Source organism: Dryobates pubescens, chromosome 2, assembly GCF_014839835.1.
Source record: "Dryobates pubescens isolate bDryPub1 chromosome 2, bDryPub1.pri, whole genome shotgun sequence".
NCBI classification, from domain to species: Eukaryota; Metazoa; Chordata; class Aves; order Piciformes; family Picidae; genus Dryobates; species Dryobates pubescens.
Window position 1 is genome coordinate 15,525,702 of NC_071613.1, and position 27,987 is coordinate 15,553,688.

Genomic DNA, 27,987 nt, shown 5'->3' on the forward strand with positions numbered 1-27,987 from the left:
ACTCGAGGTGAGGAGAAAGTTCTTCACCAGCAAGTCGTTCACCATTGGGATGTGCTGCCCAGGGAGGTCGTGGAGTCACCATCCCTGGAGGTGTTCAAGAGGGGATTGGATGTGGCACTTGGTGCCATGGTCTAGTCATGAGGTCTGTGGTGACAGGTTGGACTCGATGATCTTTGAGGTCTCTTCCAACCTTAGTTACACTCTGATATACTGTGACTTGAAGCACAGCCTGCCAAGCGGTTGCATGGAGTGAGCTCAGGCATTTGCAAGGTGAGGAGGTTGCCTCCTTTCCTAAGGGGCCATAAGCAAAACCTGTGGGTGCCTAAAAAAGTGCTTCTGCCATGAGCTGTGCTAATTTTGTCATTCCTTCCTCCACCCTTCTGCTTTGTTTTGTTTCCCCCCCAGATAAATGGCTCGTTTACATGGTGAGCTACTAAGAGCTTCTCTGGCTGGCAAATGCAGTGCCTAGCAGCGGTCATCAAGGACGAACCAAACATGAGTGGAGGAGGGGAGCAGGTTGACATTCTTCCGGCCAATTATGTGGTCAAAGATCGCTGGAAAGTGGTGAGTACCTCCAGCTTTCTGCCTCCCTCAGTGCTCCAGGCTGGTCTCTTCCTCCTGTAACAGGATACAAGCTCGTCCACTTAACCCTGGGTTGCCCAAAGCAGCAGCGGAGTGGGGAACTTTGATGTAACCGTGGAGTGGTTTGGCTTGGAAGGGACCTTGGAGGGGCTGTGCTCTGCTGAGACCCCACCAGGAGCACTGCATCCAGTTCTGGAGCCCTTATTACAGGAAGGATCTGGAGGTGCTGGAAGGTGTCCAGAGAAGGGCCAGGAGGATGAGCAGAGGGCTGGAGCTGCTCTGCTGTGGAGACAGATTGAGGGAGTTGGGGTTGTGCAGTCTGGAGAAGAGAAGGCTCCCAGGAGACCCAATTGTGGCCTTCCAGGATCTGAAGGGGGCTACAGGGAAGCTGGGGAGGGACTTTTGAGGGTGTCAGGGAGTGATAGGACTGGGAGGGATGGAAAGAAAAAACCTAAGAGATAGGTAGATTGAGCTTGGATGTTAGGAAGAAGTTGTTCCCCGTGAGGGTGGTGAGAGACTGGCACAGGTTGCCCAGGGAGGTGGTGGAAGCCTCATCCCTGGAGGTTTTTGCAGCCAGGCTGGAGGTGGCTGTGAACAACCTGCTGTAGTGTGAGGTGTCCCTGCCCATGGCAGGGGGGTTGGAACTGGCTGATCCTTGAAGTCCCTTCCAACCCTGGCAATTCTATGATTCTGTAATTCTATAACCTTAAAGATCATCTAGTTCCAACCCCTCTGCCATGGGTAGGGACACCTCCCACCAGATCCTGCTGCTCAGGGCCTTTTCCAGCCTGGCCTTGAACATGTCCATGGAGGGCACATCCACAACCTCCCTGGGCAACCTGTTCCACCAGCCTCACTGGAAAGAATTTCTTCCTAATCTCCAGTCTAAATTTCTCCTCTTCCAGCTTCAATCCATTCCCCCTTGTCCTATCACTACAAGTCCTGCCCAGCTTTCTTGCAGGCATGTGAGTAAGACACTGAGAGAGGATGGTTAATATTGCTCAAGTGTATTTTAGACTGTCTGGTATTTTGGGGAGACTAGTCCTGCCAAAGATTTTTAAGTAGGATTGAACTGTTGCAGCAGGCTGAGTCATCTTTGAGGAAGAAATTGAGATTTCAAATGGCTGTGGCAAATACTACTGCAGGCTTGCCTATAAATAATTTACATTACAATAAAATACTTTACAAGCAATCCAGTTGGCAGCAGATCACAAGCAGTGCTCCCCAGGGCTCAGTGCTGGGGCTGGCTCTCCTAAACATCTTTATCAGTGGTTTAGGCAAGAGGATTGAGTGCACCCTCAGTAAGTTTGCAGATGACACAAAATGAAGTGGGAGTGTTGATCTGCTTGAGAGTAGGAAGGGTACAGAGAGATCTGGGCAGGGCCATTGTATCAGCCAAGTGTGACCAGCAGGACCAAGGGAGGTGATTCTGCTTGTGAGACCCCACCTGGAGTATTGTGTCCAGCTCTGGTGCCCCCAGCACAAGAAGGACATGGAACTGTTGGGGTGGGTCCAGAGGAGGGCCACAAAGATGATCAGAGGGGTGGAGAACCTCCCCTATGGAGACAGGCTTTGAGAGTTGGGGCTGTTCAACCTAGAGAAGAGAAGGCTCTGAGGAGACCTTATAGTGGTTTCCAGTACCTGAAGGGGAGCTACAAGAAAGCTGAGGAGGGACATTTGACAAGGGCTTGTAGTGATAGGAGAGGGGGGAATGGATTGAAGCTGGAAGAGGGGAGATTTAGACTGGAGATTAGGAAGAAATTCCTTTAGAGTGAGGGTGGTGAGACACTGGAACAGGTTGCCCAGGGAGGCTGTGGATGTCTCCCTTCCTGAGTGGGAGCCAGGTTGCATGGGGCCTTGATCAACCTGGTCCAGTGGAAGGTGTTAGAACTAGATAATCTTTAAGGTCCCTTCCATCCCCAACCAGTAGATTTGTAGTAGTAGCATTAAGTCATTTCTCTGTGCTGACTGGCTGTGGTCCAGCTGCCCTTGAATTTTGCTGTGGGCTGTGAAGGGCAGAGGACTAAAGAAATGCAGGACTTTGAACTCACTTCAGTTCCAAGCTGTGTGGAGAGGTTATTTGGAACAGCCCATTTCAGACAACTTACTGTTTTTCCAGTAGACTTAGCTGAAGCTTGGTATCTCTTTGTTACCCTTGGAAGTTCCACCTTACTCTGTTCCTGTGACTTCCCTGGTGCCTGCTTCTCTTCAACCTAGCACTCTGCTCCTGCCTTCTCCACAGCCTTCACTTCTCAGCCTATTTATATAATGAAGCAAACTGCTCTTCATTCTCTGTGCTTCCTGAGAGCAGATGGAGAATTGCAATTTTCTCTGTGATTAGATACCAAAATGGAGGCAAGCCCTCTTCCCCTCCCAGAGCTTTCTGGCACAGCTGAAGGGAAGTCTTGCTGTGCTCTTACAGCTCATATCCTTGTTCTGGCAAAGTGATGCTTCTGCAGGTTAACTGACCTATAGGGCTTGAAACATGCTCTGTGCTTCTGGACTCCTCAGAGAACACTGCTTGCAGCTTTTAGGGAATCACAGAATCAGGAAGGTTGGAGAAGACCTCCAAGATTATCCAGTCCAACCTTCTACCCAATGCTTCCATGACCACTAGACCATGTCCCAAAGTGCCACAGCTGCTCCTTTTTTGAACACCTCCAGGGATGGGGACTCCACCATCTCCCTGAGCAGCCTGTTCCAATGCCTGACCACTCTTTCACTCAGGAAATTCTTCCTAATATCCAGTCTAAGCCTCCCCTGATGCAGCCTGAGCCCATTTCCTCTTGTCCTGTCATTAGTCACTTGGGAGAAGAGGCCAACACCAACCTTACTACAACCTTCTATCTGACTCTGCTCACACAAATGGAGATTTCTTCACTGATGCATGTGCTTTGCAAAGCTGAATTTAGACACCCTCCTGATGCTAAGCCATTGAATCAGAGAAGCATAGAATTGCTTTGGTTGCAAAAGACCTTTGAGATCACTGAGCCAAACCATTCTCTCTCTCTGTAAAGGCTGGTGCTAAACCATGTCCCTCAGCACCACATCTCTGCAGCTTTGAAACACCTGCAGGGATGGGCAGTCAACCACCTTTCTGAATCTCACCCCCAGCATGCAAGGCAGACCAACCAAGCCTTGCTGGGAGGGATGGATCCTGCTCAAGCAGCTGTGTGGCATGTTTGTGATGCTGGGGTTCAGCTGCCAGAAGGTTTTCTGTGTGTACTTTGTCCTCCCATTGTGACTGTCTTTGGCTGGGCATATGCTTGAACCTTTGTAGTTCTTAGTTCTGGCTTACTTCCAGTATTGAGCCAGTCTCTAATTTTAGATCAGTGTGATGTATTCCTTACATTCCTTTCTTCCTCTCCTTCTGTATGCTGCCTGTCAGCTGTCTGACAAATGAAGATGTTAGTTCTCTGCAGTTAGCCTGTCCAGACTTCATTTGCCTGTCACTCCAAGTCAGTAAATTTTGGCTGGCTGACAGCCAGGCTACTTTAGTTCTTTTTGGTTTGGTTTGGTTTGTTTTGAGAGAAAAAGGCTTCTGCTTTTCATCAAGACATTTGAACCTGAGGTGTTCTTTTAAGTCATCCTTCTTTACTTGCAGACATTCTTGCTGCTTTGAATGGATGAAATTTGGATGGAACCACATGATTTTTTTTGCTGAGGGTGACTTCATCTACACCTGCTCTAAATGATGTGAGCTGCTTTGTTCAGGGAAGGGAATAAAGTCAAACACAACTTGTCCTTGCTTTGAACTAGCTATGGATGTTAGGGCTGAATTGATGTGTGGAGCTATTTCACCTAAGTGCTTTGTACCAGGCATTCAAAACAGACTTCTGAGCAAGAAGGAGCTGGCAGCTCCTGCACTGAGCCTTGAGTACAAGTTGTTCCTCTTGTACACATGCGTGTTCTTTTGTCAGGTGCAATCCATACTTTGGTTTCTTCCAGGTTTCTGAGGTTCTTGAGCTGAAGTTTTGGTTGCACTTGTCCTTATCCTCTTTATTTTGGAAACCTTGCTGGAAGCCCCACAAGCTTTTGTGGACTCTTCACCTTGTCTTGGTCATAAAGGTAATTTATGATTCCAAGAGAGGACTTAGAATCATGGAACTGTTGAGGCTGGAAGAGACCTTTGAGATCAAGTCTGACCTCTCACCTAGAGCTTGCAATCCAGTCACTGCTGCTAAGCCACTACCAGTAAACCACAACTCTCAGAGCCACAGCCACACACCTTTTAAATACCTCCAGGGATGGTGATGACTCCACCTCCCTGGGCAGCCTGCTCCGATGCCTGAGAACCCTTTCTGGGAAGCCATTTTCCCCAATGTCCAACCTGAACCTCCCCTGGCACAACTTGAGGTTGTTTCCTCTTGTCCTGTCACTTGTTGCCTGTGAGGAGAAACCAAGCCCCACCTCACTGCAGCCTCCTTTGAGGTAGTTCTAGAGGGTGATGAGGTCTCCCCTCAGCTTTCTCTTGTCCAGAGCAAACAACCCCAGTTCCCTCAGCCATAGAACTTGTGTTCAAGGCCCTTCACCAGCTTAGTTGTTCTTCACTGGACATGCCCCATCACCCCAATGTCCTTCCTGTAGTGAGGGGTGCAAAACTGAAGGCAGTATTTGAGGTATGTGCCGAGTGGAGGAGGACAATCACACCCCTGGACCTGCTAACATATTCCTGCTAGAAGCCAGGATGCTTATGGCTGAGTTCACCATAGGTCACAGGCACTTGGTTTGGTTCTTCACTCTGGATTCAGAACACATCTTCCTGTTCCTAAGCTTGCCACTGATCCTGAGAGTGAACCACTTGTGCCATGGTCCTGGAATGCTTTCCTGGGCAGGCCAAGCCTCTCTGTAGTAGCCTTGGGGAGGCAGACTTTGTTTAGAGCAGTGATGTCTTACAGGCTTGCTGAATAAAAGACTAAATCTGTAGTTGAGGGTTATTTTGGTTAGGGGGAGATGTGTTGCCTTGTGGTTTTGAACTGTCTGTGAGTACTGATTTCTGCTCAGTGGGAAGACAGTGTGTTGGGTGGGTTTCACAGGCTCTGGAGGATTGTGCTGCAAGAGTCTTTTCAGGATAAATCCAAAACATTTCAGGATGTTTAAGGGAGACTTCAAAGGGAGCCATCTGTGTCCTGTGTAATTACTGCTACACCCAGAGGAGCAGGCTTTGGGGAGTAGCTTCTCCCATCAGGACCTGGCTGCTTTATGGTGGTGGTTTGGTGTGGGGAATTCCTGGAACCCTGGAGATGGCCACTTGGAGTGGTCAAGTATCACAGAATGCTAAAGATTGGAAGGGACCTCCAGAGATCATCTAGTCCAACCCCTCTGCCAGAGCAGGATCACTTAGGGTAGTCTGCACAGGGATGCAGACAGGAGGGTTTTGAAAGTCTCCAGAGAAGGAGACTCCACAACCCCAGCAGAGTGGTATTTTGGTAACAGTTTACTTCAAGGGCCTAATGTGGCATGAGACCCCTTAGGATATGGCAAAAGCAGCTCAGTGAGTTATATGGCTGGTAGTGGGATGCTGAAAGGACTGAAACCATCTCTGAGAGGCAGCAAGACAAGAAACAAGAAGTTCAAGCTTCTGAGGGTGACAGAGCCCTGGAGCAGGCTGCCCAGAGAGGTTGTGGAGTCTTCCTCTCTGGAGACTTTCAAACCCCACCTGGATGCATTCCTGTGTGCACTACCCTAGGTGACCCTGCTTTGGCAGGGGGGTTGGACTTGATGCCTCTGGAGGTCCCTTCCAACCTGCAAGATGCTGTGAGTTGTCTGTGTGGAAATCCAAACAGGTACTTGTGTTTGATCAGATGCATTGCTCACTTGATGGAAACCTGGGCACTCAGCTCACATTTAGGCTCATGCATGTAGGTAGAATGAACCCTGCTGGTGTTGCCTGTCTGTATCCCAGTCTGAACAGTAAATGATCTGGTGGGGGATAGGAAACAGGATGAGAGGAGAATACTCCCAAAGCAGTGAGACTTAGCAGAGTCTGGTGGCTTGCCATTACCACTTTGGTGAGTTTCATTCTATGCTCCCTTCTCTTTCTTGACTTTGTCTTCGTTATTTTATTCTCTTGAGTGTCATATGCCCATCTCTCCTTTGTGACCAGCAGAAGGCTGTGCTGAGTTCACCATAGGTAATGAACTCTCACAGAGTACCCAAGCAATGAGGGAATGCCTGTGTGGCAAGTCCCTGACCTCAGCCAAGACCCTGAGCTGCAAGTTCACAACTTGCTCTGCAACAACATAAAGGAAATGGTTGTTGATGGCCTCTGGATGTTGTTGAAAAATCAAGGATGATGCTGCTGATGAAAAGGACCATCTGGTGTGCTGGGAAAAGGATGCCAGGGAGTAATTTCCATAAGAGGCTGATAGAGGATATGAGGAAGCAGAGGCAACTTAAGGACTCTTGGACAGTGGGTTGCATTGGTTGGCTGGAAAGTGTGTACAGAATGGGGGGGTTGATTCAGCAGAAACCCTGACCCTGATCTCATGTCATCTTGCATTTGTTAGGCTGTAGATTTACATGGATCCTCTGATTTAGAGTCATAGAACTGTTTTGGTGGGAAAAGACCTCTAAGATCATCAAGTCCAGCCTTCAGTCTAACACCACCATGGCCATTAAACCACCTCCCCAGGTGCCATGGCCACAGGGTTCTTGAACACCTCCAGGGATGGTGACTCTACCACCTCCCTGGGCAGCCTGTTCCAGTCCCTGACCACTCTTGCAGGAAAGAAATGTTTCCTCATGTCCAACCTGAACTTTCTGTGGCACATTTTCAGGCTCTTTGTCTGTGTTCCCAGGAGCAGTCTCCAAAGCTGTGCCTTTCCTTCTGAGCCTGCTTCACAGGAGCACACATTTTTTGGGTCTTTCTGACACAGCAAGTCTAGTCTGTCCTGAGTTCTCCCAGGCTCCTGCTCATTCTCTTCATCCTGAAATTAACCACTCCTAACTCAGTGAGAGCCTCTGGCAGCAAGGTGATTGCTATTGGGCATTGTACATGGCTAGGATCATAGAACAGTTTGGATTGGAAGGGCCCTTAAAGATCATCTATTTCCCACCCCCTTGCCATGGACAGGGACACTTTCCACTAGGCCAGGTTGATCAAAGCCCTGACCAGCCTGGCCTTGAGGACCTCCACAGCCTCCCTGGGCAACCTGTTCCAGTGTCTCACCAGCCTCACTGGAAAGAATTTCTTCCTAATCTCCAGTCTCAATCTCCCCTCTTCCAGCTCAAAGCCATTGCCTCTCATTCTATCCCTACAAGTCCTTGTTCAAAGTCCTTCCCCAGCTTTCTTGTGAACCCCCTTCAGATACTGGAAGGCCACAATAAGGTCTCCCCAGAGTCTTCTCTTTTCCAGGCTGAACAGCCCCAACTCTCTCAGCCTGTGCCCATAGGTGAGGTTCTCCATCCCTCTGATCATCTTTGTGGCCCTTCTCTGGACCCACTCCAGCAGTTCCATGTCCTTCTTGTGTTGGGAGAACCAGAAGTGGATGCAGTACTGCAGGTGGGGTCTCACAAGAGCAGCATGGAGGGGTGGAATCACCTCCCTTGCTCCTGCTGGTCACATTGCTTCTGATGCAGCTCAGGACACAGTTGGCCTTCTGGGCTGCCAGTGATCACTGCTGGCTCACATTGAGCTTTTCATCCCCAGGCACCCCCAAATCCTTCTCTGCCCAGCCTATATTTTTGCTCAGAAATAGCCTTGACCCAGCTGCAGAATCTTGCACTTGGCCTTGTTGTACTGCATGATGCTGACATGGGCCTACCTCTGAAGCCTGTCCAGGTCCCTCTGGATGGCATCCCTTCCATCCCATGTCTCAGCTGGGTCACAGAGCTTGCTGTCATCCAGTGTCTTTCTGAGGGTGCCTCCATCCCACTGTGCATGTCACTGACAAAGATGTTCAACAGCACTGGTCCTAAGTGACAGCCCCTGAGAGACACCACTCTTCCCTGCTCTCCATTTAGACTTTGAGCTGTTGACTGCAATTCTGAGTGCAGCCATCCAGCCAGTTTCTTATCCAGCAGCTTGCCCATTCTTCTCAACATTCCTGCAGGTCCTTTTAGTGCCACTCTTTTAATCATATTGCTGTGTTGTTCCACAGCCTCTCTTTTCCAGTGCTCTGCCAGCCTCACAGTGAGGAAGTTTCTCCTCATCTTGAGGTGGAACTTGCTGTGTTCCAGCTTATACCTGTTGTTCCTTGCACTATTACTGGGCACCACTGAAAAGAGCCTGGCACCTTCCTCTTGACACCCACCCCTCAGGTGTTTATAGGCATGAATGAACTTTCCTCTCAGCCTTCTCTTCTCAAGACTGAACAGCTCAAGTTTTCTCAGTCTTTCTTCACAGGAGAGATGTTCAAGTCCCTTAATCACCCTCATAGCTCTCCATTGGACTCTCAGATCCCTGTCTCTCTTGCTGTGTGGGATACATGTTTGACTACCTGCCTGTTTTCAACTTTCTCTTTTCAAGTGTTATTGCTGCTGTGGACAAGAAGCAGTGCTCAGGGTTTCCTGAGCAGTTGTGTACAGAGGCAGTACAAAACACTGAAGGGATGGACTTGCAGCCAAGTGCAAAGCAGATCAAAGGAGCCCTGCTCTAGCTCTGCTGTAAATCTGAGTTTGTTCCTGGGCAGCATAGTAATCTTTAAATATATCTAAGAGAAAGAGAGAGAAAATCATTTCCCTGACATAGACATTGACACATGCAACACATTTGGAGTCTGCCTTATACATGCATATGTATAACTGTGTGTGCATATGCTGCCAAGTCTCAGCAGAAGGAGAATCAAGGAATCACCTTCCAGGAAGAGCAGAGGATTCCAGCTTGCTCTCTTGAGTGGGTGGCTGCTCTAGAACAGGCAGACAATCTATCTCTGGTAGGTGCATATCAAATCTACTGAAACTTAAGCATCCTTAGCTTTGACTTTCATAGAATCATAGAGTGGTTTGGGTTGGAAGGGACCTCCAAAGGTCATCTAGTCCAACCCCCTCTGCAGTCAGCAGGGACGTCCTCAACTGGATCAGGCTGCCCAGAGCCCTGTTGAGCCTCGCCTTGAATATCCCCAGGGATGGAGCCTCAACCAGCAGGTTGTGTCTCTTCTCTCTAGTATCAGGTGATAGAAGGAGAGGAAATGGCCTGAAATTGTGCCAGTGGAGGGTTAGGTTGGTTATTAGGAAGCATTGATTTATGGAAAGAGTGGTCAGGCATTGGAACAGGCTGCCCAGGGAGGTGGTGGAGTCACCATCCCTGGAGGTGTTCAAGAAACGTGTGGCTATGGCACTCTGGGACAGGGTTTAATGGCCATGGTGGTTTTAGGTTGATGGTTGGGCTGAATGACCTTGGAGGTCTTTTCCAACCTAACCAACTTTATGATTCAGTTGAAACTGTTTTGATTTCCAAGCAGTGGTATCCTTCTGTTGTGAAACAGGCTTTAGTTTTGCTCAGAGACATAAACAGCACCAGTTGGTGTAGTTGAAAACTAGGGGGTGAAAAAAAACAGAAGAGAGAGAGAAAGAGAGACTGAGAAACAGTGGAGCTTTACTTCTGACTTGCACCTAGCTGTTTTGAGATCATGCAGTTGGAAGGTCTCTGAAGTGACCTCACAAGCAGAGCAGGCCATGCATCTTATAAAATACTGCAGGGGTTGTTTTCTTCTGTGTTTAAACCCTGTGCAAATGGCATGTGAACTCCATTTAACTCCAGTCTCCCAGCTGCAGCTTACCACTGTGGAGATGTGTTTGTTGAGAGGCAATGGCAGGTTTTATCTGCCATGCTCTGGACAGCACTTCTGCTGCCTCCTCAAAGGGTCTTGAATTTTGGCAGGCAGGTTATGGAGGTAATAAGGAGGCCTTGCCATTTGCTCTTTAATGTATCCCATGCCATCCCTTGCCTGCCTTGTTCTTTGTTGTCACAGCAGAGGATTTATACATAGCACAGTCAAGTGGGTAGCTGGACTCTTGCCTAGCTGTGCAATGAAGGGATTCAGGCACAGCATGGAGAGGGAGCCAAATTTCTTCTTCCTATGCAGTAAAGAAGCAACTGCCTGACTTTGTGAGAGCCAGCTTGATCTTGTCTCTCTTCTGCAGTCTACAAACCTCTTTGTGCTTTTCCAGCTGAAGAAGATTGGTGGTGGTGGCTTTGGGGAGATCTATGAGGCCATGGATCTGCTGACACGTGAGAATGTGGCCTTGAAGGTGGAATCAGCCCAGCAACCCAAGCAGGTGCTCAAGATGGAAGTGGCTGTCCTGAAAAAGCTGCAAGGTAGGTCAGAGAGCTCTTAGCAAGTGCTAAAGGTCCCTGTGTGTGTCAACAATGACAATCTGAAGTTGCAAGTGTTCCTTACTGTTGTCTCTGCAGCTTCCATCTTGGACCACTAGATGGATACAGAACTGGCCTGATGGCTGCACCCAAAGAGTGGCTGTCAGTGGGTCCATGGCCCAGTGGAGGCAGGGCTGTTTCTAAGCAAAAATATAGGCTGGGCAGAGAAGGATTTGGGGGTGCCTGGGGATGAAAAGCTCAATGTGAGCCAGCAGTGATCACTGGCAGCCCAGAAGGCCAACTGTGTCCTGAGCTGCATCAGAAGCAATGTGACCAGCAGGAGCAGGGGAGGTGATTCCACCCCTCTATGCTGCTCTTGTGAGACCCCACCTGGAGAACTGCATCCACTTCTGGTTCCCCCAACACAAGAAGGACATGGAACTGCTGGAGTGGAGGAGGACTCCCCTCAGCCTCCTCTCCTCCAGGCTAACCAACCCCAGTTCCCTCAGCTGCTCCTCACCAGACCTGTTCTCCAGACCCTTCCCCAGCTCTGCTGCCCTTCTCTGGACAGGCTCCAGCACCAAAATGTCCTTCTTGGAGTGAGAAGCCCACCAGAGGTGGTTGGGGCCCCATCCCTGGAGGTGTTTAAGACCAGGCTGGATGAGGGTCTGGTGTCCCTGCCCATGGCAGGGGGGTTGGAACTAGATGATCCTTGTGGTCCCTTCCAACCCTGACTGATACTGTGATCATAGAATGGTTTGGGTTGGAAAGGACCCTAAACAACCCTCTAGTTCTAGCCCTCTCTGCCATGGGCAGGGACACCTTCCTCTAGACCAGGTTGCTCAAGGCCCCATCCAATCTGGCCTTGGGCTCTTCCATGGAGAACATGGATACACAGAGCTCCCAGAGAACAGCTGAGCAGGTGGCTGAAGGCTGAGAGCAGCAAAGGGCAGGCAGGGCAGAGGTTCAGATAGTTGCATTTGGTTGTGCCCTTGGAACTGCTCTGAACTGAGTGAGGGTGTGACTGTGTAGAAGGGCAGGTTATTAGAATCATAGAATGCTTTGGGCTGGAAGGGACCTTAAAGATGATCTGGTTCCAACCCCCCTGCTGTCAGCAAGAGGTGATGTTAGTGTCAATGTTTGTTATGTCCAAGGCTGGGAATGCTTGAAAAGAGTGACCTGAAGTCACCTCATCAGAACTAGCAGAAGAAAATGTGCAAGGAGGTGACTAATACTCATCAGTGTTTATTTCTGGAAAACATTTGAGAACACCAAAATCTTCCCCAAACCCCCCCAGCCACCCACAGTTGTACACAGTGTGATGCTGGTAGCTGGGGAGAGGGAGTGCTGCTGTGTGGAGTTAACACAAAGCACTGAGCAAACATTAAGGGGCAGGAAAGACAGAAGAAACAGAGTTGGCTGTGCATCAGCTGTCTTGCATTTCAGAATGACAGCTTGCTGCAGCCATGTTTTGATGGGAATTGTGCCTGAATCCAGCTTCTCTGTCAGAAGGATGCTGGTTCAATGCCAAGCCTTTGTTTCATTCCCTTCATCACTACTGTAAAACTGTCTTCAAGTGAGGTCATTGTTTATGGTTGTACAGCTTGCACAGAAATGTAAGCCCCTGGGGGTTTCTGCTGTGCAGACAAGCACTTTTGCAGGTGACACTAAATGGGATGGGAGTGTTGATCTGCTTGAGAGTGGGAAGGCTCTGCAGAGAAATCTGGACAGGGTGAATTGGTGGGACAAGCTCAGTTGCATGAGGTGTAACAAAACCAAGTGCCAGGTCATGCACTTGGGGCACAACCACCCCATGCAATGCAGCAGGCTTGGGGCAGAGTGGCTGGAAAGATGCCTGGCAGAAAAGGACCTGGGGGTATTGGTTGACAACTATCTGAACATGAGCCAGCAGTGTGCCCAGGTGGCCAAGAAGGCCACCAGCAGCCTGGCCTGGATCAGGAATAGTGCAGCCAGCAGGAGCAGGGAAGTGATTGTCCCTGTACTGGTGAGGCCACACCACAAACACTGGATTCAGTTTTGGGCCCCCAAAGAAGGACACTGAGGTGCTGGAGCAGGTCCAGAGAAGGGCAACAGAGCTGGTGAAGGGTCTGGAGAACAGGGCTGGTGAGGAGCAGCTGAGGGAGCTAGGGGTGTTTAGCCTGGAGAAGAGGAGGCTGAGGGGAGACCTCATTGCTCTCTATGACTCCCTGAAAGGAGGCTGGAGTGAGGTGGGGCTTGGTCTCTTCTCCCTACTATCAGATGATAGAATGAAAGGAAATAGCCTGAAATTGTGCCAGGGGAGGGTTAGGCTGGATATGAGGAAACATTTCTTTCCTGCAAGAGTGGTCAGGCATTGGAACAGGCTGCCCAGGGGGGTGGTGGAGTCACCATCCCTGGAGGTGTTTAAGAACCATGTGGCCGTGGCACTTTGGGACATGGTTTAATGGCCATGGTGGTCTTGGGTTGATGGTTGGACTCAATGATCTTGGAGGTCTTTTCCAACCAAGACAATTCTGTGATTCTATGTGGCAGTTGTGTGTATGGGGGCAATGTGGGGGCTTGCTTTAGAACCCCATTGCTGTTGTAAACCAGGACTCTTGTGACTCCTGCTCTGTGGAATGATGGAGAGAAAATATGGGATGGTTTCCTGTCACTGAACACCTGCAAGGAAGAATCCTGTCACTTCCAGAAGAGCAGATGTTGTTACACATCTTCAATGCTTTACTAACCCTTTGGAATGCAGACAAACAGAAATCTGTCTGCTCTCTCTCTGTGATTTTGTTTTCCTGCCCTGGGTTTGCTGGGGAGCAACACTGGGGTGGCAAAGGAGCATCTGTCAGATACTCTCTGGACTCTGTTCCCATCTCTGAGGTCTTTGAGGTTAATCAAAACACAGCAGCTCTGTTTGAACAGCTCTTGCATATCTTTAGAGGTGCTTGGTTTGGGCTGTCTCAGTGTCAGTCTGCCTTTCCACAGCAGCCTTAATTGGAGAAACAGTGGCCTTCCAGTATCTGAGGGGGCTACAAGAAGGCTGGGGAGGGACTTCTCAGGATCTCAGGTAGTGATAGGACTAGGGGGAATGGAATGAAGCTGGAGGTGGGGAGATTCAGGCTGGAGGTGAGGAGGAAGTTCTTCCCCATGAGAGTGGTGAAGCCCTGGAATGGGTTGTCCAGGGAGGTGGTTGAGGCCCCATCCCTGGAGGTGTTTAAGGCCAGGCTGGATGAGGCTCTGGCCAGCCTGATCTAGTGTGAGGGGTCCCTGCCCATGGCAGGGGGGGTGGAACTAGGTGATCCTTGTGGTCCCTTCCAGCCCTGACTACTACGATACTAAGAACCAGTATCTCTGAATCCAGTGGGTTGTTGTCTCTGACTCTCAAGCTGCTGCTGTGAGAGGTGTACAAACCATCTTTACATTCCAGATCAGGCACTTTGTCTGCTCTAGATGCTCAGCCAGGGCTGTGTGAGGCCCAGCAGCAGCTGCTTTGAATTCAGAAGTATCCTCCCTGTCCTTACCCACTTCTTGCTTGGTCTTCCTTCTGGTCCACAGGCTCCCCACAGTAAGGATACAGCCATGGCAGTCAGTCTTTCTTTCCTGGGATTCCTCTTGAGGTGTCCTAACAGGCTGGCAGTTAAAATGGGCAGGCTCTGTAGTGCTGAGTGCTGTTTGCATAGAGTCATAGAATGTTGGGGGCTGGAAGGGACCTCCAGAGATCATCCAGTCCAACCCCCCTGCCAAAGCAGGATCACCTAGGGTAGTCCACACAGGAATTCATTCAGATGGCTTTTGAAAACCTCCAGGGAAGGAGGCTCCACAACCTCTCTGGGCAGCCTCTTCCAGGGTTCCAGCACCCTCACCCTAAAGAAGCTTTTCCTCAAGTTGAGGTGGAACTTCTTTGTTCCAGTTTGTATCTATTGCCCCTCATCCTAGCACAAGACACCACTGAAAAGAGCCTGGCCCCTTCTTCTGGACACCCACCCTTCAGGTATTTACAGACATTGATCAGATCCCCTCTCAGTCTTCTCTTCTCCAGGCTAAACAGCCCCAGGTCTCTCAGCCTTTCCTCATCAGACAGGTGTTCCAGTCCCTTCAGCATCCTTGTAGCCTGTTAGACTCTCTCTAGTATATCCCTCTTCCTCTTGAGCCAGTGGGGTGCAGGACTGGACACCTTGCTCCGGGTGTGGCCTCAGTAGGGCAGGATGGAGCAGGAGGAGAACCTCCTTTGAGCTGCTGACTACTCTCTTCTTAACACACCCCAGGGTACCCTTGGCCTTCCCGCATTGCTGTCTCATGGATGACTTCCTGTCCACCAGGACAGTCAGTTTGTTCATCTGTGGTGATCATTGTGGCCTGGTGTGAGGCTCTGAGGCCCCAGGTCCTTGCCTTTGGCCTCACTCATTCCTGCTCTCTCTTCAGTGTGTCCTTTCCTTTGTGAGTGCCTGCTGTTAACTGTAACCAATCTCACTGCGTAGGACTCTGATTAATTTTACTCTGCAGTGCAGAGATCTTCTGCATATTGAGTAGCTGTGCAAGATGCAGCCTGGTCACAGACAATGTGGTTTCTGAATGCCTGATTTTATGCCAGCAGACAAGGAAGCAGCTCTCTGTTGCCTTTCCCCTTTTTACTGGTTGGACAGGTAAGGCTCTCCTAATGAAATGAGGGCAGAAAAAGGCTTCTGCTTGGGTTTTGTTTTGCCTTTTTCTTTGGTTGCTTTATTGTTTGGTTTGAGGTCCCCCCCCACCTTTTCCCAGTCCTTCCTTTTGCATATCTTGAGTTCAAGAGGTGCTTTTACTCCCTGTGGTTCACTTTTGTAGACACATTTGGTATGGTTCTGGAGTGGTTTGCTAGGCTGATGTAAGCAAGCTCTTTGCAAAGGCTGGAAAGCAGAGTGAATTAAGCCTGGCACAGATTGCACAGGAGCACATCCAGGTGGGTTTTGAAACCCTCCAGAGAAGGAGACTTCACAACCTCTCAGGGTGCCTCTTCTACTGCTCCCTCCAGCACCCTCCAAGTGAAGGAGCTTTTTCTCATGTCTAGGTGGAATTTCCAGTGTTCCTGTTTGTGTCCATTGCCCCTAGTCCTGTCAGTGGGCACCACTGAGAAGAGTCTGGATCCACCCTCCTGACACTTGCCCTTTAGATGTTGAAAAGCATTGATGCTATCCCCTCTCAGTCTTCTCTTTTCCAGGATAAACAGTTCCAATCCTCTCAGCTTCTCCTAGGAAGAAGATACCCTCCAGCCCCTTCAGCATCTTTGTGGCTCTCAGTTGGGCTCTCTCCAGCAGATCCCTGTCCCTCTTGAATTGGAGAGCCTGGAACTGGGCACAGTATTACAGGTGTGGCCTCACCAGGGTAGAGTAGAGGCTGAGAAGAGCCTCTTTTGGCCTGCTGGCCACACTCTTCTTGATGCAGCCCAGAATACCCTTGGCCTTCTTGGCCACGAGGGCACATTGTTGGCTCATTGTGAGCTTGTCATCCACCAGCACTCCCAGGTCCTTGTCCCCCAGAGCAGCTCTCCTGCAGCTGTGCTGATCCATGGGGGTTGTTCTTCCCCAGGTGCAGGACACACTCCACTTGCCCTTGTTGAACTTCACAGCTCTCCAGCCTGTCCAGGTCTGGCTGAATGGCAGCACAGCCTGCTGGGGTGTCAGCCACTCCTCCCAGTTTAGGATCATCAGCAGATTTGTTTAGAGGACATTTCATTCCTCCACCTAGGTCACTGATGAAGACACTGAACGAGACTGGGGCCAGCCCTGACCCCTGGGGAAGCCCCTGAGCTGCCCTCTTAGTTAACAAGCCCCTTCCACTCTTGAAGAAGCTCTTGCTGCCTTCCTTTTCTCTGGTACTTTATTTTAGTAACAAACACAGATACAGGACTTCATGCCTGAAGTGTGAGCTTGCCATCTGCTGTCATCTCCAAGTGGCCCTTCAGTGGGACAGTGGAGCAGAGGAGCAGGTGTGGGCTGGCAGGTAATGGCTGTGAGGGTCCCCAGACTAAGTCTTTCTTCAGAAAAACGTCTTTTTTTCTTTCCATTTTCTTTCTTCTTTCTTTTCTGGGTTAAAATAAGCTTTTGTGCTCTCTGTCCTATGATCTTCATGCTTGAAGAGAGCTTGTGTGAGGAAAGAGAGCCATTTCCTTTCATTCAGTCACCTGATAATAGGGAGAACAGACCAAGCCCCACCTCACTCCAGCCTCCTTTCAGGAGCTGTAGAGAGCAGTGAGGTCTCCCCTCAGCCTCCTCTTCTCCAGACTAAACACCCCTCAGCTGCTCCTCCCCAGACTTCTTCTCCAGACCCTTCACCAGCTTTTATGTACTTCTCTGGACATGCTCCAGCACCTTAATGTCCTTCTTTTAGTTGGGAGCTGAAAACTGAACTAGGTATTTGAGGTTCAGCCTCACCAGTGCTGAGTACAGGAGAACAATCCCTTTTCTACTCCTGCTGGCCCTGGGGTGGCCACACACTCACAGGCTGACTACTGTGTTCAGTTCTGGGCTCCACTGTATAAAAAAGACATTGAGGTGTCCTGGAGTGTGTCCAGAGAAGAGCAGTGAGGCTGGTGACTGGTTTGGAGGGCATGTCTGATAAAGAACAGCTGAGGGAGCTGGGGTTGTTCAGTCTGGAGAAAAGAAGGCTGAGGGGACACCTCATTGCTCTCTACAACCCCCTGAAAGGAGGCTGGGGTGAGGGTGGTGTTGGTCTCTTGTCCCAAGGGGCTAGCAATAGAAATGAGCTTAAGTTGTGCAGGAAGGTTGAGGTTGGATATCAGGAAAAGTTCCTTTATTGCAAGAGTGGTCAGGCATCAGAGCAGGCTGCCCAGGGAGGTGGTGGATTCTCCATCCCTGGAAGTGTTCAAGGCAGGAGTAGATGTGGCACTTCAGGATACAGTGCAGTGGTCATGGTGGTTGGGTTATGGTTGGACTCGATGATCTTGGAGGTCTTTTCCGACCTTCCTGATTCTGTGATTCTATCAGGAGTTCAAGTGTGCTGCCAGTGAGTCTATGTAACCCTGTGGTCAGGGTTCAGTTTAAGGGTGGTGGTAAGGGTAGTGGTGAGTGTGGTGGTGGTGCATGCCTTTGGTGGTTGTATGAACTGCAGCTTGTTACACTCTCACTCTACCCTTTGTCATTCTGAAGGTTTGAGGATCCCTGACACTGATTTATTTCAGTTTATTTCTCCACTCTTGGCTATTTCTTGCTGAGTTTCAGTACTCTTCTGAGCTGTGATTCTGTGAAACAAAACCAGCCTGTCCTGCAGGACTCCCTGCCTGATGCCAATTGCAAGTTCTTCATCAGACACAGCTTGTCTGAAAATCCTGGTTGCAGGGTTAACTTCTGTCCCATGCTCTCTGTTTCCTTTCAGGGAAGGATCATGTCTGCAGATTTATTGGCTGTGGAAGGAATGAAAAGTTCAATTATGTGGTCATGCAGCTTCAGGTGAGTTCTGTGCTTCCCCTCTCTTTCCTGTCCCATCTCAGGGAAGGGTTTGCAGTGAAAGAGTAAGGCCAAGCACTGGTGTAGAGTCCTTGCTGTGCATAAGTAGGTGGAATGGGAAATAGTGAGGAGTGGTGTTGCTGTGATGTCCCTTGGGATAGCTCCAGCTGTCAAGATGTTCTCTTAGATACTTCATAGCTTTGCTTTTTGGGTTAAGATGCATTCTGTCAGTTTTCTGGGGAGAGCACTCAATTCAGAATGCTTGCAGGAGCTACCCACAATATTATGAGGCAGTGACAGCTGTTTGAAATGTCTCCTGCTGGGCTCTGTGATGCAGCATTCAAAATATGTGGCTTGTCTCAGAGCTCAAGGGGGTGGTGGGAGCCAGTGGTGTCACACCAGCAGCACAGTCTTTACTGTGGAAAGGAATGATCTCTGGCTCCTCCAACTCTGCCAAGCCCAGCAGTAGCTTGGCTTCTGCTGTGAAAGTGTTCTCTCCTGTTTGAACACTGCTGATATTAAGTCAGGATGGGTAAATACTTGGGTAGGCAGTACATGGTGACTGCACTGCTAGACAGCCCAGCTCCTCCTATTGGAGCTGGCCAGCTGAAGTTTCTCATAGCTATCTACACAGGCCCCAGGAGCAGCAGAAGCTACAAGGGCCTCTGCATGACTCATTCATGAAACCTCACCAAGAAGACCTATATAGTTAGATCTACAGAGCCCATATCTGGTGGTGCTGTCATGAAAACAGCCTGCTTTGTCATGGAAGCAGCTTTCTCTTACAGCATAGAGTCACAGGAGGAAAAGTTGGAAGGGAACAAGTGAGAAGAGATGGCTGAGACAAGACTACAGTGAAGAAAGGCCTTTAGCAAGAGTGAGATTGGCCTTAGCTTGAGGGGAGGATATCTTCAAACTAAAGATGCTTTTTTTCTGACACACTTGCCTTGGAAGCTGGCCTGTTTCAGCAGCTGGCAGAAGAGTTGACAGGGAGCTTGTTCTCTCCCTCTTGCTGCTGAGGGCTTTGCTGTGCAAAGCCTGTCCTACTCTGACAGAGCTTACAGCCCTTCTTGTATTTCTTTATGTAGAAAGCTGGTTGAATGTGAGCCAGTGTGTGCCCAGGTGGCCAAGAAGGCCAACAACATCCTAGCCTAGATCAGGAATAGCATCACCAGCAAGAGCAGGGAAGTGATTGTCCTCCTGTACTCACCACTGGTGAGGCTACACCTTGAGTCCTGGGTTCACCACAAGAAAGGCATTGAGGTGCTGGAGCATGTCTAGAGGAGGGGCAGCAAAGCTGGTGAAGGGTCTGGAGAGCAGGAAATGAAATCTTGTGAGGAGCAGCTGTGGAAATGGATTGGTTTATTCTGTGGCCCTCTGAGTGTTGTGGGCTGCAGCTCTGTCTTTCCTTTCAGCCATTGGGACTGAGGCTTCCAGTCCAAGCTTTGCAGCTCACTGCATCTTCTGCATTGCTTAGCCAGCCTGCTGCTATTTGTTTGGAGAATAATGCTCATTTTCTGTCCCTTCCTGGGGGCAGTGTGGGATGTTCCACATGCCTTGGATTGTTTCAGGAGAGCAGGTGTCTGAGACCATCTCCCAAACCATCTGGAGAATGCTATGGCACATTTCACTGTGTGGCTCTGATGAAATGCCTGCCTTTCCCTGTCACCATTGGATCAGGCAGTTGGTGTCCAAGGAACCGCTTCACAGGGGAACACAAGATCTGCTGTGAATTCAGGAGCTTGGATCTTTCAGGAGAGTGATGACAAGTCTTTGCTGCCTCTAGTAAACTGTCACCAAAGTTTAAAAAGTTAAGCCCCAGAAGAAGTGGCTCAGCCTTAGCTTGCTCACACGAAGGAGCAGAGCAGCTCCTGTGCTTTGGCTGTGTCTCTACCCAGTGGGGAAGAGCTGCCCTCCTCTGAACCTCTTGCAGCACCTCAATATCTTTCTTGTGGTGAGGGCCCCAAACCTGAACCCAAGACATGGCTTCACCAGTGCTGACTACAGGGGGACAATCCCTTCCCTAGTCCTGCTGGTAGGACTGTTCCTGATCCAGGCCAGGATGCTGTTGGCCTTCTTGGCCACCTGGGCATACACTTGTTCATCTTCAGCTGGGTGTTGCTCAACATCCCCAGGTCTGTCTCTGCTGGGCAGTGTTGCAGCCACTCCTCCCCAAGCCTGTAAATTGCCATTTATTTGAGAAGCATTTAAGTCAGTGTAAAAATCCTCCCTGCTCTCCTGGTTTTGGGGATGATTCTTTTGATGGACAGCTTTCCCCATTGTGGTGTTGGCCCAACAATGCTGACTTGAGCTTGAGCCAGACAATTTTGTGCTAGGGAGTTTCTGATGAAACTGCTTTTATGAGCTCTAACAGGGTCATGGCTTCATAATTTGCTTATCACATTTGTACTGCTTTAATCTTTAGACAGCTCAGAGAGCAGTCTAAGGTTGTTTTTAAGTCAGCTTCTGGGTTGAACAGCAAGGAGATGCTGGGCTCATACAGTCTGAGGCCCTGCTGTCCATGCCATGCCTGTTTCCCCACAGTGCATCAGCTGACTTCCCAAGATAACAACCTGATATCTTCTTACCAGCAAAGACATCACTTGAAATGAAGTAGAGAAAGGATTGTTGCTCTGTACTCAGTGCTGCTGAGGTCACACCTTGAGTACTAGGTTCAGTTTTGGGGCCCTCACAACAAGCAAGACATTGAGGTGCTAGGGAAGGTCCAGAGAAGGGCAGGAAAGTTGGTGAAGGGTCTGGAGAGCAGGTCTGGTGAGGAGTGTCTTGGGGAACAGTTTAGTCTGTAGAAAAGGAGGCTGAGAGGAGACCTTCTTGCTCTCCATAGCTCCCTGAAAGCAGGTTGTAGTGAGGTGCGAGTCAGGCTCTGCTCCCTAGTGACAGGACAAGAGGAAATGGCCTCCCGTTGTGCACCAGGGGAGGTTTAGGTTGGAGCCTGGAAGAAAATTCTCTCCTGAAAGGGTTCTCAAACACTGGAACAGGCTCCCCAGGGAAATGGTTGAATGCCCATCCCTGGAGGTGTTTGAAAAGCCAGGTAGATGTGGTGCTGAGGGATGTGGTTTAGCAGCTGACTTGGTTGGACTTGAGGCTCTTTTGAACCAAAACGCAGTTCTTCGCTGCTGCTGGAAGAATTCCAGTTCGTTTCACATGCAAGAAATGAAGCAGACAGAAGGTGAGCACCTGGCTGGTCAGCATTTCTGCTGTTGGGAGGATGCACGTGAGAGCTTGAAGCTGTGTCCTGCTGTGGTGGTTTTAAGTGCCTTCTCCATTGTTTCAGGGCCGAAATCTTGCGGATCTCAGGAGGAGTCAGCCCCGGGGGACGTTCACGCTGAGCACAACGCTGCGATTAGGCAAACAGATTCTGGAATCAATAGAAGCCATTCACTCTGTGGGATTCCTGCATCGGGACATCAAGCCTGTATGTTGGTGTGGATGTTTCTCCCTTTTGGCTGTGTGTCTGTCTGTTCTGCTCAAGTCAATGAAGACAGTCTGCATATGGGCAGATCCCAGTGGGGGCGATTAGGCCTCCTTGCACGCTCCCGCTCTCTGACACGTTGGCTGTTTGCTTTAAGCACGGAGTAAGATAGGACATTGAGACTCCTGAGTGTGTCAGAGAAGGGCAACGAGGCTGGGGAGAGGCCTTGAGCACAGCCCTGTGAGGAGAGGCTGAGGGAGCTGGGGTTGCTTAGCCTGGAGAAGAGGAGGCTCAGGGGTGACCTTATTGCTGCTCTCTACAACTCCCTGAAGGGAGGTTGTAGCCAGGAAGGGGTTGGTCTCTTCTCCCAGGCACCCAGCACCAGAACAAGAGGACACAGTCTCAAGCTGTGCCAGGGGAGGTTAGTAGTCATGGGATGTTGGGTAACAGGTTGGACTTGATGATCTCTGAGGTCTTTTCCAACCTCATTGATTCTATGATGCTATGAATTCCTTTGAGTACAAAGTAGGGTTTTTTCAGCATAGGTTGCTCCATGTTTGGGCCAGTAGCTGTCAGACATACTTGTAGCAGTCAAGGGCATGTGAGGAAGATGCAGGGTGGAGGAGGTCCAGAGGAGGGCCAGGAAAATGTTCAGGGGGTTGGAATACCTCTGCTACAAAGGCAGGCTGAAGGAGCTGGGGTTGTTCAGCCTACAGAAGGCTCCAGGGAGACCTAGTAGTGACCTTCCAGTACCTGAAAGGGGCCTACATGAAGGATGAAGAGAGACTGTTTACACAGGCCTATAATGGTAGGATGGGAGGCAGTGGTTTCCAACTAGAGAAGAGCAGATTTAAATTGGATGTTAGGAACAATTTCTTTACCATGAGGGTAGTGGAGCACTGGAACAGGTTGCCCAGGGAGGTAGCTGAGGCCCTATCCCTGGAGATACTCAAGGTGAGGCTCAACAGGGCTCTGGGCAACCTGATCTAGTTGAGGATGCCCCTGCTGACTGCAGAAGGGGTTGGACCAGATGACCTTTAGAGGTCCCTCCCAACCCAAACCATTCTATGTTTCTATGATTTGGAATCCAGCCAACTGTCAGTCAAAAAGGGATTCAGAAAGGATGTCTTGTTCTATGACCCATCACTTGATTAAATGCTGCTTCATGTACTTGACTTGGCTAAATCATCCCCTTAAGCTTTTCTGAGCAATTGCCAAAGAAAAATACAAATTGGAACAGAGTTTCCAGTGTCAGAAACACAGCCACAGTGTGGGTCATATGCCAAGGGGAGGCACAGTCATTCCAAGCCTCACTGTAAGAGTCTTTTTCCTGCAGCTCTTCACTACTGGACCTGAGCACTTGTTATCACAGGCTCACAGGGTGTTAGGGGTTGGAAGGGACCTCCAAAGATCATCGAGTCCAACCCCCCTGCCCAGAGAAAGGCAACAAGGCTGGGGAGAGGCCTTGAGCACAGCCCTATGAGGAGAGGCTGAGGGAGCTGGGGTTGCTTAGCCTGCAGAAGAGGAGGCTCAGGGGAGACCTCATTGCTCTCTACAACTACCTGAAGGGAGGTTGTAGCCAGGAGGGGGTTGGTCTCTTCTCTCAAGCAATCAGCACCAGAACAAGAGGACACAGTCTCAAGCTGTACCAGGGCAAGTTTAGGCTGGAGGTGAGGAGGAAGTTCTTCACTGAGAGAGTTGTTAGCCATTGGGATGTGCTGCCCAGGGAGGTGGTGGAGTCGCCATCCCTGGAGGTGTTCAAGAGGGGATTGGATGTGGCACTTGGTGCCATGGTCTAGTCATGAGGTCTGTGGTGACAGGTTGGACTTGATGATCTTTGAGGTCTCTTCCAACCTTGGTGATTTGGTGGTTCTGTGGTTGCCTGGGAGAAGAGACCAACCCCCACCTGGCTACAACCTCCCTTCAGGTAGCTGTAGACAGCAGTGAGGTCTCCCCTGCGCCTCCTCTTCTCTGGGCTAAGCAACCTTCACTTTGACTTAGTTTTCCACCAGAGGCAGGCACATGGGGGCTGTATGACACAATGTTGATCACAGATGGCCAGGATGTTGGCATCAGATGTGCTGTGTTCTTCCTTTCTCTCTGTGTCTAGTCCAACTTTGCCATGGGCCGCTTACCTTCAACGTACAGGAAGTGCTACATGTTAGACTTCGGCCTGGCTCGTCAGTATACCAACACCACTGGGGAAGTCCGACCAGTAAGTACAGTTGAAGTCTCTTGTTTGGTTGGGTGTTTTGTTTTTTGCCCCCCTCATATCCGGAAAGGTTTTGTGATTGCTTTGGTTTGCTTCGTGTTTGCTGTTCTCACTCGTGACCCTGGACTGGATTGTCTGCGCAAAGGGACGTCAGCCGTGTTGGGAAGCGAAGAGGGTTTTGGTTTAGCAGCTGTGTGGCTCTTCTCTTTTTCATTCCTTTAGGACAATCATGTCTTCTACAGATTTTACCCTGAAAGGTTGGACTAGATGGTCCTTGGGGCTTTTGAGAGTGTCAGGGAGTGATAGGGCTGGGGGGAATGGAGCAAAGCTAGAACTGGGTAGATTCAGATTGGATGTTAGGAAGAAGTTCTTCCCCATGAGGGTGGTGAGAGAGTGGCACAGGTTGCCCAGGGAGGTGGTGGAAGCCTCATCCCTGGAGGTTTTTAAGGACAGACTGGATATGGCTGCGAGCAACCTGCTGTAGTGTGAGGTGTCCCTGCCCATGGCAGGGGGGTTGGAACTGGGTGATCCTTGAGGTCCCTTCCAACCCTGACCATTCTATGATTCTGTGATCCTTGAGGTGCCTTCTAACCTGGTGTTCTGTGAATCCATGAAACATTTACTGAGTACATTATAGCCAAGCCAAAGAGAGTAAGCCCAGTGCTGGCCATGTGACTGCTGGAGTTCCAGAGGACTGGTCTGTTAACTTCTCTGTCATCTGGGGAACCGGGTTGATGCATTCTTCAAGCTCAAAGAAGAAATGATCAAAGTTAAAGCCTGATCTGACCTTTGATACTGAGCATACAGTGAACTGCAACCTGTAATGCTGTTCTCACCCAAGCCTGGCTTTGCTTTTGTGCTTATTGCCCCCTGTCCGGATTTCTTAGCCTGTCTGCTTGCAGGTGAGGTAAAGGCAGGGAGTATAACTTGAGTGTTATCTTCAGCCCTTTCAGCAGCACTGTGTTTTCTGAGGTCACTCCTAAGCAGGTGTTAAGCTTCCAGATGCTCCAAGAATCAGTCAGAGCCTTCATAGATGTATTTTGGAATGGAGAAGGGAGAGCTGAGAGAATCTCTCTGTTTATCATCCTAGGCTTACACCTTTGGGTCTGCACACTTTTGCCACCTGCAAGAAAATCGTTGTTCTGGAGAGTGTTGATAATGTGAGAGTTTAACTCAGAGACTTGGTAGTACAGTGGCTGGGGAGTGAGAAGAAAGTAAAGATCAGTGAGGAGATTTTGTGTCTTGAGCATCTCAACCCATCTGGAGGATTTGTCTTCTGTTTTTTGTTGGGTTTGGTTTTGTTTTTTATAAGTCTTTTAAGTTGGACATTGCAAGCCTTTGGAGCTGCTCCCATCTGCAGCAGGAAGGGTGAAGTGGCTGCAGCTTATTCTTTAAGACACATACTGTGTATCATAGTATCAGTCAGGGCTGGAAGGGACCACAAGGATCAGCTAGTTCCAACCCCCCTGCCATGGGCAGGGACACCCCACTCTAGATCAGGCTGGCCAGAGCCTCATCCAGCCTGGGCTTAAACACCTCCAGGGACGGGGCCCCAACCACCTCCCTGGACAACCCATTCCAGGGCTTCACCACTCTCATGGGGATGAATTTCCTTCTCACCTCCAGCCTGAATCTCCCCACCTCCAGGTTCATTCCATTACCCCCCTAGTCCTATCACTACCTGAGAGCCTGAGAAGTCCCTCCCCAGCCTTCTTGTAGCCCCCTTCAGATCCTGGAAGGCCACAATTAGGTCACTTTGGAGCCTTCCCTTCTCCAGACTGAACAGCCCCAACTCCTTCAGTCTGTCCTCATAGGAGAGGTGCTCCAGCCCTCTGATCATCCTCATGACCCTTCTCTGGACACCTTCCAGAACCTCCAGATCCCTCTTGTAATAGGGGCTCCAGAACTGGAGGCAGTACTCCAGGTGGGGTCTCACCAGAGCTGAGCAGAGGGGGAGAATCACCTCCCTTGACCTGCTGGCCACACTTCTCTTGCTGCAGCCCAGGGCTGCAAGTGCACACTGAGAGCTCCTGTTGAGCTTCTCCTCCCCCAGCACCCCCAAGTCTCTCTCCTCAGCCAGTCACTGCCCAGCCTGGCTTTGTGCCTGGGATTGCCTCGACTCAGATGCAGGACCCTGCCCTTGGTCTTGTTGAACCTCATGAGGTTGGCTTGTGCCCACCTTTCCAGCCTGTCAAGGTCCCTCTGGATGGCATCCCTTCCCTCCAGCCTGTCTGCTGCACCACACAGCTTGGTGTCATCAGCAAACCTGCTGAGGCTGCACTCAATGCCACTGTCCATGGCACAAACAACAAAGATGTTGAACAAGCCTGGTCCCAGGACTGATCCCTGAGGAACTCTGCTTGTCCCTGGCCTCCACTGGGACATGGAGCCATTGACAGCCACTCTTTGGCCATCAAGCCAGTTCTTTATCCATAGTGGTCCACCCATCAAACCCATGTGTCACCAGTGTACTACTGCTCTTCCTTGGCAAACCATTGAGTTTGGGGCTCACCCTTAACCACACTGCAAAAAAAAAAAAGCAGCCCCACTCCTTTCCTCTTTCTGCAGTCAGGATTCAAGCCCATTGCAGACTGAAACTGGCATTTTGGCCTGCTGAAAAACGCAGGCATTGCTTCAGGATGGTTTCCACTTCTGGGGCTCCCCACACAAGAAGGACATGGAACTGTTGGAGCCTCTCTGGGCAGCCTGTTCCAGTGCTCTGCCACCCTCAGAGTGAAGAAGGGTGTTTTTTTTATGCTTGCATGGAAGCAGTCTCCTGATCTCTGAAGCCCATCCAGTCCAACCCCCTCTGCTAGAGCAGGATCACCTGGAATAAATGGAAAGTGGCTGAGCAGGAAGCAGCTTTGTGTTCATTATTTATTTGAAAGTAAAGGACAGCTTCTGTGTTGTTTTTTTTTTTCCTGGGGTCTGTCTCCCGTTGCAGGATCTGCCACCAGGCTGTGATGCTCAGCAAGCACTTTTTTAGCTTAGTCAGCTGCAGCCCATTGATCACATCTCCATCTCCTCGTGGCTCAGGCTGCACTGCAGCAGTTTGCAGTCCTTTGCCGAAGGTACTTCCCATGTGTGAGGGTGGCTCCGTGAGGCAGAGAGAAGATGTAGGCAGGACAGTGCCTAGCCCCTGGAGACAGGCATGGTGAAGGCTGCAGGCATGTGTCAGCTGTCTGAGATAAAAGGGTTTTATTTTCTGAATGCCTGTGTGGGGGGGTTAAAAATAAACTCTGCTGTGGTGTCGAAGGTATTGGCAAAGGAGAGTCTGCTGTGCTTATCTGCTGAGTGGTTTTCTCCCCACTGTAAAATGAGCTAGAAAATAACCCAAAGGATGTTAACTCCTACATTCTAAGGACTCCACATAGTCAAACATAGAAGCTTTTATCCTTGCTTTGTGCTTGAGGTATACCTAAAGCTGTGATGGTCTGTAGGAGGTGAATGTTTTGCAGTGGAATGAATTGTGGAACCCTAATAGCGGGAGTGCTCGAGGCATGTAGCTAGTGGTGTTCCCCAGGGGTCAGGACTGGCTCCAGGCTTGTTGAACATCATCATCATCATCAGTGACCTGGATGAAGGGACAGAGTGTACCTTCAGCAAGTTTGGTGGTGATATAAAACTGGGAGGATTCCCTGACACCCTGTCAGGCTGTGCTGCCATTCAGCTAGACATGGCCAGGCAGAGGGGAACCTCCTGAAGTTCAAGAGGCAAGTGTGGAGTCTTGCACCTGGGAAGGAATAACTCCCTGCTCCAGGACAGGTGAGGGTTTGACCTGCTGGAGAGCAGCTCTGCAGAGAAGGACCTGAGAGTGCTGGTGGACAGTAAGGAGCTAGCGATGCACAATCGTGCCCAAGAAGGCCAATCAAGAGGAGTGTGGCCAGCAGGTCGAGGTTGGTTCTCCTCCTGCTCTGCTCTGCCCTGGTAAGGCCACACCTGCCCAGTTCTAGGCTCCCCAGTTCAAAAGAGATAGGGAGCTACTGGAGAGAGCCCAGCAGATTGCCACTAAGAAGCTGAGGGGCCTGGAGTGTCTCTCCTCGTGGGGAGAGGCTGAGAGAGTTGGAACTGC

General features: G+C 50.1%; 1 protein-coding gene across 1 annotated transcript in view; it reads left to right on the forward strand.

Moving 5' to 3' along the window:
* Window positions 1-411: 411 nt before the first annotated feature.
* Window positions 412-27,987, forward strand: part of TTBK1 (tau tubulin kinase 1) — an 84,005-nt gene continuing 56,429 nt past the window's right edge. Inside the window, exons 1-5 of the mRNA XM_009903831.2 lie at window positions 412-564; window positions 10,696-10,843; window positions 18,200-18,273; window positions 21,566-21,706; window positions 23,814-23,918. Of these exons, the coding sequence (XP_009902133.2) occupies window positions 457-564; window positions 10,696-10,843; window positions 18,200-18,273; window positions 21,566-21,706; window positions 23,814-23,918 (576 nt within the window). The 5' untranslated portion in view covers window positions 412-456. The remainder of the gene's footprint in view (window positions 565-10,695; window positions 10,844-18,199; window positions 18,274-21,565; window positions 21,707-23,813; window positions 23,919-27,987) is intronic.